The sequence below is a fragment of the Bufo gargarizans genome, chromosome 11 (assembly GCF_014858855.1).
Source record: "Bufo gargarizans isolate SCDJY-AF-19 chromosome 11, ASM1485885v1, whole genome shotgun sequence".
Taxonomy (NCBI): Eukaryota; Metazoa; Chordata; class Amphibia; order Anura; family Bufonidae; genus Bufo; species Bufo gargarizans.
This window is the reverse complement of record NC_058090.1, coordinates 46245605-46259167: the sequence shown is the minus strand read 5'-3', so window position 1 is coordinate 46259167 and position 13563 is coordinate 46245605. Positions and strand designations below refer to the sequence as shown.

The 13563-nt window shown below is 43.8% G+C and overlaps 1 protein-coding gene across 1 annotated transcript in view; it reads left to right on the top strand.

Annotated features, from left to right (window-relative positions):
- Positions 1 to 4689: 4689 nt before the first annotated feature.
- LOC122922182 (protein farnesyltransferase subunit beta-like) overlaps positions 4690 to 13563 on the top strand; it is a 38031-nt gene continuing 29157 nt past the window's right edge. The window contains exons 1-2 of the mRNA XM_044272699.1: positions 4690 to 4825; positions 12994 to 13058. Coding sequence (XP_044128634.1) covers positions 4724 to 4825; positions 12994 to 13058 — 167 coding nt within the window. The 5' untranslated portion in view covers positions 4690 to 4723. The remainder of the gene's footprint in view (positions 4826 to 12993; positions 13059 to 13563) is intronic.

Sequence of the window (13563 nt, the reverse complement as noted above, 5' to 3'; positions counted from 1 at the left end):
CTTTCTGGCAAAGCTACCTGGTTCTAGCCAGCGAAAGTTATACCATGTCTAGTGCGGCCTTCAGGCAAAAAATGGTTGGGCACCACTGGTATATATAGTATTTTATATACTGTGGGGGTCAGCTCAATAGTGGTAGGCACAGCAGTCAGAGACAGTGACACAATGGCACAGTTCACACAGGGATTTGCCTGTTTTCTTTATTCTCATCCCCATGCAAAATATAAGGCCTTCACATTCAGGCAAAAATACAAACTAAATTCCTGCTCGGCTGAGCACTAACTAAACATAAAATTACCCTATCTATACAGGCGGCCTACTACCAGCCACACGACACAATTCAAAATAAACTCAGGGTCCTTTTTGTTGTTTGAGCAGACTTCAGCAGCAATGGTGAAAGCCAGTCAGTTCAACCAGTCCTCCACCCAGACATGCTCATAGTGCAGACCTTTATAGCCCAGAAATGAGCTGAGATCCATCACCTGGCTGAGAGCTCTATACGAAACCTGTTCTGGACAGGAAGGGACTGAGGAGCCCCGCTACCAACCTGCATCCTTATTTCATTAAAATCCAGGCCCGACAACACCATTTACCAAAGTCCGTTTTGCTAAGGAAGACCATATTTCCTGGATTTCTGATATCTCACCCAGCTTTCCTAGTTGAGATATCTACCTCCTGTAGCCTAGTACATGATATATGAAAGAAACCTAAGCGAAATATAACGATTCTCTACTACTTTTCCAGTCACTGTCTCACAATACATATAAAGATAGAGGTAACAAATAATTTTATATAGTTCTTTCCTTCAGTGTAATGACACATGGAATGGACAAAGTAACCCAAAAGGGAAAAAAAAGCTAATCGGGATGCAGTAAAATTAGAGATATTAGCGCAAAGTTTAATAAAGCACGCAGATATAATACATAGAAATAGACTGACCTTTCTACTAGCATTAGTCATATATCTCCCAGGCAACAAGCACAGTGCGTCTCTACATGACATGGACTCCATGAAAAAGCATAGATTTCAAGGGTATCTTGGAGGACTTTTATCTCATGTGAATGGAGTTGTCCACTCCTTTACAAAAGGTGACCTATCCTCAGGATAGGCTGTCAAATAATATCTGATCGGTGGGGGTTCGACACTCCGATCAGCTGTTCTAAAGTAGCTCCAGCCCCAGGACCACACAGCTCCGTCCACTGTACAAAGGACAGAGCTGTGTAGTTCTGGAGCCTACTTCCACCACTGAAGATGATGCAGAACACTTGATCGCTAGGGGTGAGGGGTGTTGGACCCTCTTCAATAAGATAGCAATGGCCTGTCCTGAGGATAGACCATCACTTGTAAAGGGTTGGACAACCCCTTTAGTGCAAAAGATTTTCATTCCCATCATATATTATGCATATCTCAAATTCTTTGAGAAGACCCCTTCCCTAGACATCCAATTTTCAATGTCATTTTCATCTTCTCAGATAGGCCACTTTGTATTAAAACTTAGGGGGTCATTTACTAAGCTGAAATACGCCTAAATTAGGCTTATTTCAGGCACAGTTGCGCTGCTATCTGAGACTTCTGCGTCTCTGAATTTTTAGAGATATTGGGGACAAATTCGGAATTGTTAAGCTCTTGTTAACGAATTAAGACCTCGCTATTTAGTGGGTCTGCATTGTTTCCGGCAGCACCGTATGGTCCTACCCTCAGGCCTCCTGCACGCGGGTGCGGGTGAATGCACATAGATCCACACTCATTTCCGTGTGGATTTATGTGCATTTCTACAGCATATCTGCACCAAAATCTGCTATTTCTAATTGCGGATTCGATGCAGTTTTGCAGCAGATCTCAGGCTTCCATTGAAAAGGGCGGAATCCGCAGCTAAAACCGCAAACATAATTCACATGCTGCAGATTTGGAAATCCACAGAGCAGGTGATTTTTCACACGGAAACAATCCGCAGAGTGTACATGAGATTTGTATAATGGTACTGTAATACGCTGCGGTTTTTCCACACCGGAATCCGCATGGAAAAAAATGGAGCGTATTCTGCAACATAGGCAGGTGGCCTTAAGAGGTTGCATCTTTGGTGTATCTTACTTCGACAGACTTCAGTCTAAGGACCCTTTCACACGAGCGAGTTTTCCGTGCGGGTGCAATGTGTGACACGAACGCATAGCAACCGCACTGAATCCTGACCCATTAATTTCAATGGGTCTGTGTACATGAGCGTTTTTTTAACGCATCAGTTCTGTGTTGCATGAAAAACGCAGCCCTGGCCCCATAGAAGTGAATGGAGCTTCAGTGAAAAGCGCATTGCATCCGGAAGCAAGTGCGGATCAATGCGTTTTTCACTGATGGTTGCTAGGAGATGTTTTTTTTTTTTTTTTATCATGCGCTTGAAAAACGCATCAAAACGCATTGCACACGCGTGGAAAAAACTGAACAACTGAACGCAATCGCAGACAAAACTGATTGAACTTGCTTGCAAAATAGTGCGAGTTTCACTGAACGCACCCTGAACGCATCCAGAGCCAATCCGTCACGCGCGTGTGAAAGAGGCCCATGCCCATGGTCGTTAGAAGTGAATGGAGCATTCTGGGAGTAGAACAGCCGGAGGTTGCTGATCCCTGCTCTACAGCAAATAGGAAACACAGGACACACATGCTTTTGTTTTGGCAGTTTTGTAAATTAGGCAAATTATGGTAATTATGGTAAATTATGGTTTTTTTGGGTCTCTGCCCCTTTTAAAAAACACAGCCAGTTGAAGCTTTTGGTAAGTTTTTTGTCATTTTGACACCACCTTCTCTAAAGAAAAAAAGTGGTTTAGGGCCTCATGCACACGACTGTATGTATTTTGTGGTCCGCAAAAAATACGGATGACTGTCCGTGTGCATTCCGTATTTTGCGGAACGTAACAGCTAGAACAGTCCTATCCTTGATCCTTGTCCGTTATGCAGACAATAATAGGACATGTTCTATTTCTTTGTGGAATGGACATACGGAAACGGAATGCACTTCTGTATTTTTGCGGATCCATTGAAAATGAATGGTTCACATACGGGCAACGGAACGGACAAAGAAAGAAAATACGTTTGTGTGCATGAGTCCTTATACCAGGCATGGACAACCTGCGGCTCTCCAGCTGTTGTAAAACTACAACTCCCACCATGCCCTGCTGTAGGCTGATAGTGTAACACCCCAGAGTTGTGTTACTACACTCCTCTACCCCGCCTCTACTATCTTCTAAGAGCCTTTATACTGTCATCAGATGTGATTTTGCTCATGTCCTTCACAAATGTGCATATAAATCTATGTTAAAGGCAATTGTTCATGTAATTATCCTGCTTACAAGTAGGTGGCAGCATCATTGGCAAAGATAGTCTTAATGTTATGTAATGTTACGGCAGTTCAGAGTGGAACAATCCTGTTCTATCCCCCCCCCCCTTTCTAGAGGGAGTGGGCCGGTCCCTCTTCTGCAGCAAGGGAGGGAAAACCAGTTTGTTAGAACCAGATATAGTTTACCCCATGTTGGGAAAAGAAGGGTTTTTTGAGTAGTACTCCCTCCTTAGGGAAGAAACTAGGGGACGTCTCCGTAAGAGACGTGGCCATATACCCAGTCTGAGCACCTTCAGCCTCAGCTGGATGAAGAAGCAGAAACTACAGGCAAACTCCAGAGTTCCAGGAAGAAAGCATCCCCTGAGAATCCATCTGTGAGATAAGTCCAGTGTCTAGGAGAAGCCATTCCTCCCCAGCTACTCTGTCCCCACACAGCAGAAGCTACAGATAAGTTCAGAAGCGAACCCTGCCGCAGTTACAGAGCTATCAGACGTTTATCCCGCAAGCTCCACATTTAAAGCAGACGCACTCATTCCTGCCAATCATTGCCAAAACCTGCTGGGACCAGAGACCAAAGCTTTATACTGCTTGGATGCAAGTTATGTCAAGTAAAGCAACGTTTGAACTTCATCTAAAGGTCTGGACATAATTTATTCTGCATAGTTCCTCTATTACTCCTACTATCACTACACTCAAATTTATTGCAAGTGAGCCAGGAGTCTGACCGTACCCGGGTAGGAGACACCGTGACACAATTATCACCACCCTATAGAGACATTATAGGCCATTACACCACTCTGGCATTCCTAACCTGGGACGTGCGTTATAACACCTTGGAAGGGCCCTGGGATAGTACCCTGCACACGCTGCAATTGGCGTAACGACAAATACAGAACATTATCCACCCGTACCTGGCCACTGCAATAGCTGTAGACTGTCCGGGCATGATGGGAGTTGTAGTTTTTGCAACAGTAGTTGGCCATCCCTGCCTTATACAGTTGTTTAGGGAAAAAAGAAACATGAAAACCATATAAAATAACAAATGCAGTTTAGTGAGCAAAGACACCAAAAGAAATACTAGTAGAAAGTCTCACTGCATTAACGTAATGTAGTCATTTTATTTATTTACATTAAATTACTTGAGTTTTGTAAATGTCTTTGTAATAAAATTTTTAAATAAAGATAATAGAAGCTAAAAGAACAGGAAGCGCCTGGGTTCCACGAGCGGCACCTTTAGCTGCTGGCCCATAGATGGCGCGCTAAGCTAACGCCGCGTGACTTTCCCGTGTCCCTGCAGACAGGTGGGCGTGGCTTCGTTCGCGGCTTCCCTTATTCGTTCCCTGCAGGGCCACCGTAGTGACAGTTCTGCCGACAGTAGGCGTGCAGTCTGCCAGTCATGGCGGAGACCAGAGAAGCGGCGCTGCGGTGTACACGGCAGAACCACGCCGCCGAGCGGCTGAAGGAGGACTTCACGCCTACGGAGACCTCGGTGGAGCAGGTAGAGGGCGCTGTCCGGGGTGCAGTCAGTCAGAGATAGGCTCCTGTGTAACTTTATGGGGCGCCCATTACTTCTCATGCGTTCGCCTGTAGCTTTATGTCACTTTGTGACAGTCTTGTGCTGTGTGGCCCCGGCTTGTCATCTCCTTGCCTGTCACTTCAGTGTGAGACCAGGTGCAGCACTGCTGGGGTCATGCCCTATATCACTGCCTTACCGCTCTGACATATTTATTATTAATAATACAAAAAAGTGCAAATTTTTTATTTATTTTTTTACACTATGGTCCGATGACGTGAACATGCAATAAACGTGCGTGGTGTAAGGTCATGGAGCCTGAGTATAAAAGAGACGGTGATTGTAATCACGTGCGATGATCCGCAGGATGTACGCGTCACTGGGAATTACCGTATGTCGCCTGCCAGGTCACGGGACAGTCGCCGCCAAGAGCCCCAATGTATATTCCTAGTACTTTAGCAGATAATTAGCAGGGAGTCTCTGCCGGTGGTGCCCTTAAAGGGGGTTGTCTGATACACTGGTGGCATATCGCTAGGATATGCCATAACTGTCAGATGGGTGCTGGTCCCACCTCTGGGACCCGCTCCTATCTTCTCAAAAGGCACCCCCGAAGTGAGGGAGAGCGCACAGCAAAAGCACGGCCACCCTCCATTGACTGCTATGGGACTTACGAAAATAGCAGCGCATGCTCGGTTATTTTCTAAAATCTAATATGGAGAATGCACTGTGCATGAGCAGTCGGCTCTCCCTCTCTTTGGGGACCCCGTTCTGGAGATAGGTGCTGGTCCCACCTCCTATCTGACATTAATGGCATATTTGAGCAATATGCCATCAATATGTGAGAAGAACCAACCCTTTTAAGAGCACACGTGGCATAAATGCTGTGGATTTTCCGATTTACAGTAGCGGCAAAGTGAATGGGAATATCACAGATCTCATCCACACGTTGGGGACATTTTCTGCAAGGAAATCTGCACACGGTGCGCGGTGTGGGTTTTAAATCTTAAGCATGTAATTTATGGTTGTGAAATCGGTGACTGGTCCGCTACAGATTTTCTGCAGCCACGTGTGCCTATAACCGTACATTTGCCCTCTGTGAACTGTGTTGAAGCCCATTGACTCTAAATAAAAATACATTAAAAAAAAGTACACTGCAGTATAGAATTTTCATACGGTGGCCCTCTTCTTCTGCACAGGTGGCACAGACCTCTGCTCTTAAGGTGGCTCTAGTCTATATATTAAAGCCCGTGGGGCGGCTGCAACGTCATTACTCAAGTTATGATAATGTTTTATTCATGGTAATCATAGCTGACATTTAAATGTTAAAAAATGCATTGAAATGGACCGATTCCAGCGTAAAAAAAATATATCTGTAATTAACGTGAAATTAATGTAACTTTCATGTAAATTTTAGAAATGCTAATCATACATATATTTTATGTTCCATCAATCTAAGGCATTTACGGTATTTATCAGCAGAATGTTCTAGTGGTGATAGCTAATCAGTTCTTACCTCTCCTGTGTTCTCTTCTGTCTTTATACTATAATCAGTGATGAGTAGGTTGTTCTAGTGGTGATAGATAATTACTTCTTACCTCTCCTGTGTTCTTCACTATACTATAATCAGTAATAAACCGAATGTTCTAGTGGTGATAGCTAATCAGTTCTTACCTCTCCTGTGTTCTCTTCTGTCTTTATACTATAATCAGTAATAGACAGAATGTTCTAGTGGTGATAGCTAATCAGTTCTTACCTCTCCTGTGTTCTCTTCTGTCTTTATACTATAATCAGTGATAAGCAGGTTGTTCTAGTGGTGATAGAGAATCGGTTCTCACCTTTCCTGTCCTTGTACTATAATCAGTGATAAGCAGGTTGTTCTAGTGGTGATAGATAATCGGTTCTCACCTTTCCTGTCCTTGTACTATAATCAGTGATAAGCAGGTTGTTCTAGTGGTGATAGATAATCAGTTCTCACCTTTCCTGTCCTTGTACTATAATCAGTGATAAGCAGGTTGTTCTAGTGGTGATAGATAATCAGTTCTTACCTCTCCTGTGTTCTCTCCTGTCCTTATACTATAATCAGTGATAAGCAGGGTGTTCTAGTGGTGATAGATAATCAGTTCTCACCTCTCCTGTCCTTATACTATAATCAGTGATAAGCAGGATGTTCTAGTGGTGATAGAGAATCAGTTCTCACCTCTCCTGTGTTCTCTCCTGTCCTTATACTATAATCAGTAATAAGCAGGGTGTTCTAGTAGTGATAGATAATCAGTTCTTACCTCTCCTGTGTTCTCTCCTGTCCTTGTACTATAATCAGTGATAAGCAGGGTGTTCTAGTGGTGATATAGAATCAGTTCTCACCTCTCCTGTGTTCTCTCCTGTCCTTATACTATAATCAGCGATGAGTAGGTTGTTCTAGTGGTGATAGAGAATCAGTTCTCACCTCTCCTGTCCATTACACAGAGAAAACAGCGCCATCTGCACCAGGGGGCACAAACCCACAGACTTGAAAAAGGAGTGTGCCAACTCCGAAACACGTTGTCACCTACATATTAATAAAATGAATAGTCTCCAATACATTGAGGTTTTGTTTTTGCACCAAGAAGTATCAAAATTTGTGGACATCCTTATATTGTATACAGTGGCATCTGTCGCCATAGAGTTCTATTGTAAAAAAATAAAAGTATACCATAGCGCAGTGATGGGCAAACTGCGGCTCTCCAGCTGTTGCAAAACTACAACTCCCACCATGCCCTACTGTAGACTGAAAGCTGTAGGCAGTCTTTGCATGGTGGGAGTTGTTTTCTTTTTTTTACCAGACTTTGCATGATGGAAAAGTGTGGTGCTTGTATATCAAACGGATTGGAAAAATGTGATATGAGCGCACCCTGAGCTCTATATTTGTTGTATATGCAATGAAAATATTCCAGCATATATGTTGGATGTATCCATAGGACTCCATTCACCCAGCTAAGGCCCGAAGTGTCAGACTGGGCTTCCTATATAGTGGGGTGACCTCAAACAGATATTGTGCAGTATGTTGTGTTTGTTTTTATAACTAGGTGATGTATGCCACTGTAAGTGCTGGTGCTTCTCCAGGGTCTGGTGGGCACTGTGCCATTTGTTAGTAGCAGCTCCATCCCTTTAATGTGAATGGCACAGAGCTACAGGTAGTACAACACAGTATGGCACCCTGACTTTTAATGAATGGGTGCTGGGCGTCAGACTCCCGGCAATCTGATATTAATGGACTGTCAAAAGGATAGGTCATGGATATCAAAGGCCGCATCCCACCAAAAATGACTTATCACAGAGTGGTAGTGCGCATGTCAATCCACTGCTCCATTCGCTTCTGTGTGGTGACATAGGAACCCAATCTTGAGGTCAGGAGGGGTCTCTGTGGTCGGACCCCCTAGAATCTGTTATCATGGTATAAGCCCTTTAATGATTCATGGTAAGTCCATAGGATTTGCTATGAATATCTGATAGGTGATAATTCCAGGAACAGTCCCGTTGTACTCTCATTGCAATCCGAATATTGCGAGTTGACGGTCACTGGCCAATTATTCCTCTGCTGACACTTGATGGCATCTACTGGACTGTTGTTTTTCTACTTTTGCCTAAACTAGAGAAACTGGGAGTTGTACTCCAGAAGCAAAGGGGCAACCTATGGATGTAAATCCTTAGTAATACTTTCTTGGGTTTGAGATTGTATTTAGCACCTTTGGTAGTTGAAGTGACACTTTGCAGGGTCCAGACATTACACAAGCTCTCATTGTGTAGTACAGAGTGGGTGCAGGGTATTCGGGGGAGGCATTCCCGGCGTTTGCTCAGTTCATATGTTGATTTTGGTTTGCTCCGTCCTTCTTTTGTGTACAGTGTATGCTTTTTGTATCATTGTTCATTTAGTACATATCCTTTTTATTTAATTTTTTTACATTAAATGGATTTTCCAGAAGTTCATGTATGTATTATATAGAGTCTTATGTAGACTGTAATGTTAAAGGGCATCTGTCAGCAGATTTGTACATATGACACCGGCTGACATGTGCACTTGGCAGCTGAAGGCATCTATGTTGGTCCCATGTTCATATGTGATCGCATTACTGAGAATAATAAAGTTTTAATATATGCAAATGAGCCTCTAGGAGCAACGGGGGCGTTGCCATTACACCTAGAGACTCTGCTCCCTCTGCACTTTGATTGACAGGACCAGACAGGCATGATCATGTTTTTACTGCCTGGCCCTGTCAAAGTGCAGAGGGCGCAGCAGTTGCAAAGGATCTAGGTGTAATGGCAACGCCACCATTACTCATAGAGGCTCATCATTGTTCTCAGCAATGCAGACACATATGAACATGGGACCAACACAGGTGCCTTCAGCTGCCAAGCGCACATGTAACAGGTCAGCCAGTGTCATAGGGACAAATCTGCTGACAGATGCCCTTTAAAGGGTTTTTTTGTGTTATAGATATCAATGACCTGTCCTTGGGATACATCATCCATAAACTGTCCTAAGGACAGGACATCAATATCTATTATCCCCAAAAAAAAACTGAGGCTACCTGCACACGGTGCGGATTATGTGTGGGGGAAACTGCAGTGTAATACAATAGACAAATCTCATGGACACTTTACTTCTTCCTTCCGTGTGGAAATTGACCTGCTGGGTTGATTTTGAAATCTGCAGCGTGTCCATTGTTTCCTCGGTTCTTTTGTGTGGATTTCACGCTTTTCAATGCAAAGGTGAGATCTGTGACAAAGGCCTCATGCACACGGCCGCTGTTTTGATCCGCATCTGAGCTGCAGTTTTTGCGGCTTGGATGCGGATCTAGTCACTTCAATGGGGCAGCAAAAGATGCGGACAGCACTCGTGGGCTGTCCGCATCCTTGGCTCTGTTCCGTGGACCGCAGGTGTGTTAAAATTTATGGTGCACTATATGGCTGTATTATTTAAGCGGTCTATTGTGGTAAAATGTAGGTACTGGGTGCAAATATTATCTACAGTAGAGGTAACATGACCCAGTAATTGGACGGGGCTTGTGTAGGGCGCATTAATTCCCAGTTACACTGCAGTTTAAGAATCACCTCTTGTGGTTATGGGGTTAAATCCCTCAGTTTTGTCCCAGGCCTGTTCATATAGGAAAGATGTGGAGGATTCGCACGTAACCTTTTTGTAGAGCCTCTTCTGTACCTAAACGCCAGCCCTCGCTCCTCAGGCGGCTGCTCCCGCTGACCTTTGTTTCTCCAGAGAGCACAGCAAGTATGAAAGGAAGGCCTGCTCCTGTCCATCGTCTCCCTGCTTCAGCGCGCTGCCTGCACATATTCTAAGTACAGAGTGCTGCCGGCTGAGCTTTCCCCTGCACACAGAAGCGCCCATCTTTTCCCAGCACACAGGTACCCTACGTGTCGGGATCGATGTCCGGTACATTGCAGGCTGCTATCCTCATGCAGTACAGCCTGCGATGTACCGGGCACATGCAATGCGGCAGCCAAGTCTTATAGGGTGAAAAATACAGTATAACATGTCCTATTCTTGTCTGCGCTTTGTTGACAAGAATAGGCCGTTATATTAAAGGCTGTCTGTGCCGTTCCACAAATTTTGCGGAACGCACACAGACACATCCGTGTTTTGTACCGCAAAACACACCACGGTCGTGTGCATATAGCCTTAAGCTGCGATACGCTGTTTTTGTAAATCCCATAGAAGTGACACCTGTCTGGATGCGATGGCAAGCCGGTTAGGGGACCCCCTTCTAGAGACGGGTTCAGATCCTAGAGGTGTTACCCATATGTATTAGACATTTATGGCATATCTTATGGATATGTGTGAGGAGGGAACACCCCTTTAAATGCTGTACAGCATCTAACATGACATTTTTGTGACCCTTCTAGTGGAATCAGTAGAAAACAACCCAAAAAGTTCAGTTCTGGAATAGAATGTATTTTTTATTTTTTTCTGTCTAATGTAACATAGTAATATTTATCCTATGGTATATTATGTGAACGCATTTCAAGTTGCAATAATGCTTAGCTTTTTTGCTGCTTTTACTTATTTCCAAGTATTTAAGACCTATGTACAGGATATACCCTTAAGATCTGATAGATGCCGATCTGGGACCCTCGCCTGTCAGGAGGTCAGGGCTCTGGAGACCACCGCACTCTCTGTACACTTCACTGGCATTATGGATGAAGCTGAGCAAACAGCGCACCACCTTTCCGGTTAAAGTCTATGGAGAATGGGGTGGCAGAGAATCCGCAAACAGGGATCACTGACCCCTGGAGACTCTAACCTATCTGGCCTTTATGGTATAGATCAGGGATGCTCAACCTGCGGCCCTCCAGCTGTTGCAAAACTACAACTGCCAGCATGCCCGGACAGCCTACAGCAGGGTATGGTGGGAGTTGTAGTTGGAGGGTCACAGATTGAGCATCCCTGGTATACAGTCATGTGAAAAAATTAGGACACCCTTTGAAAGCATGTGGTTTTTTGTAACATTTTTAATAAAAGGTTATTTCATCTCCGTTTCAACAATACAGAGAGATTAAAGTAATCCAACTAAACAAAGAAAACTGAAGAAAAGTCTTTTCAAGATCTTCTGTAAATGTCATTCTACAAAAATGCCTATTCTAACTGAGGAAAAATATAGGACACCCTCACATGTATTCCCTCTTAAATTGGCTCAGATCTCACACAGGTATATCACACCAGGTGCACATAATTAGTAGATCGTTACTCTGCATGTTGAATGAGGCTTGCCCTATTTAAACCTCAGACATTTAGTTTGGTGTGCTCCTGACTGTTGAAGTGAGAGTGAGCACCATGGTGAGAGCAAAAGAGCTGTCAGAGGACTTCAGAAAAAAGATTGTAGCAGCCTATGAGTCTGGGAAGGGATTTAAAAAGATCTCAAAAGATTTTGAAATCAGCCATTCCACTGTCCGGAAGATAGTCTACAAGTGGAGGGCTTTCAAAACAACTGCCAACATGCCCAGGACTGGTCGCCCCAGCAAGTTCACCCCAAGAGCAGACCGCAAGATGCTAAAAGAGGTCTCCAAAAACCCTAAAGTGTCATCTCGAGAACTACAGCAGGCTCTGGCTACTGTTGATGTAGAAGTACATGCCTCTACAATCAGAAAGAGACTGTACAAGTTTAACTTGCATGGGAGGTGTGCAAGGAGGAAACCTTTGCTTTCCAAGAGAAACATCGAGGCCAGACTGACATTTGCCAGAGATAAAGTTGACAAAGACCAGGACTTCTGGAATAATGTTCTTTGGACAGATGAGTCCAAAATTGAATTATTTGGACACAACAGCAGAGGACATGTTTGGCGTAAACCAAACACAGCATTCCAAGAAAAGAACCTCATACCAACTGTGAAGCATGGAGGTGGAAGTGTCATGGTTTGGGGCTGCTTTGCTGCAGCAGGACCTGGTCAGCTCACCATCATAGAATCCACGATGAATTCTACTGTGTATCAGAAGGTGCTTGAAGAACATGTGAGACCATCAGTTAGAAAATTAAAGCTGAAGCGGAACTGGACCATGCAACATGACAATGACCCAAAACATACTAGTAAATCAACCAAAGATTGGCTGAAAAAGAAGAAATGGAGAGTCCTGGACTGGCCAAGTCAAAGTCCAGATTTGAATCCCATTGAGATGCTGTGGGATGACTTGAAAAGGGCTGTACGTGCAAGAAACCCCTCAAACATCTCACAGCTGAAAAAGTTCTGCATTGAGGAGTGGGGTAAAATTTCCTCAGACCGATGTCGAAGACTGGTAGATGGCTACAAGAACCGTCTCACTGCAGTTATTTCAGCCAAAGGAGGTAACACTCGCTATTAGGGGCAAGGGTGTCCTATCTTTTTCCTCAGTTAGAATAGGCATTTTTGTAGAATGACATTTACAGAAGATCTTGAAAAGACTTTTCTTCAGTTTTCTTTGTTTAGTTGGATTACTTTAATCTCTCTGTATTGTTGAAACGGAGATGAAATAACCTTTTATTAAAAATGTTACAAAAAACCACATGCTTTCAAAGGGTGTCCTCATTTTTTCACATGACTGTAGATACTGCTTACATGCTATGGGTAGGAATACCCCTTTAAGTCATTCTTTTGTCTACAACTAAGATTTAATTATGTATTTGCTACAGAAAAAGGTTGAGAGTTCAGTGGGCGCCATATTCACTGCTGTCAACAGCCGCCAAGGAGCCATTCAGTGAGTAATGCAATTTCCTGCCATGTTTTGTGATGCCAACAAATGTACCAGTCAAATAGTCTTTCTTTTCTTTCTTTTCCCTTCCCTGGTGGTCCAAGGTGCGCCCAAATAGAAGTCAGAAGTCCAAAGCTGACCACCCTCATTATAAAATTCAGGAGGGGGAAGTTGATCTAAAACCATTTTTTCCAGATTTGGAGGTTAACGGGAGTCTGTCAGAGCCATATACGCCATACAACGTATTCCACCGCAGGGTGTTGGCAGACACAGCTTTATTGAGGTGTCCAGTGGGTGGTCCCATCACAGCAAGTGCTCATGCCCTTAGCCATAATCCTTGCCCCACGCTACCCCCTCTGTCTAGATATTGTCATCTGCTAAACCTTCAATATTTAGGATATTTATTTGATTTTAGCCTTTTACCAGAGGTCACCAAACATTTGCATCACTATTCGCATATTAAACATGGAGAAACTCAAAAATCTTGACATTTCGGACACTTGCAAATAAA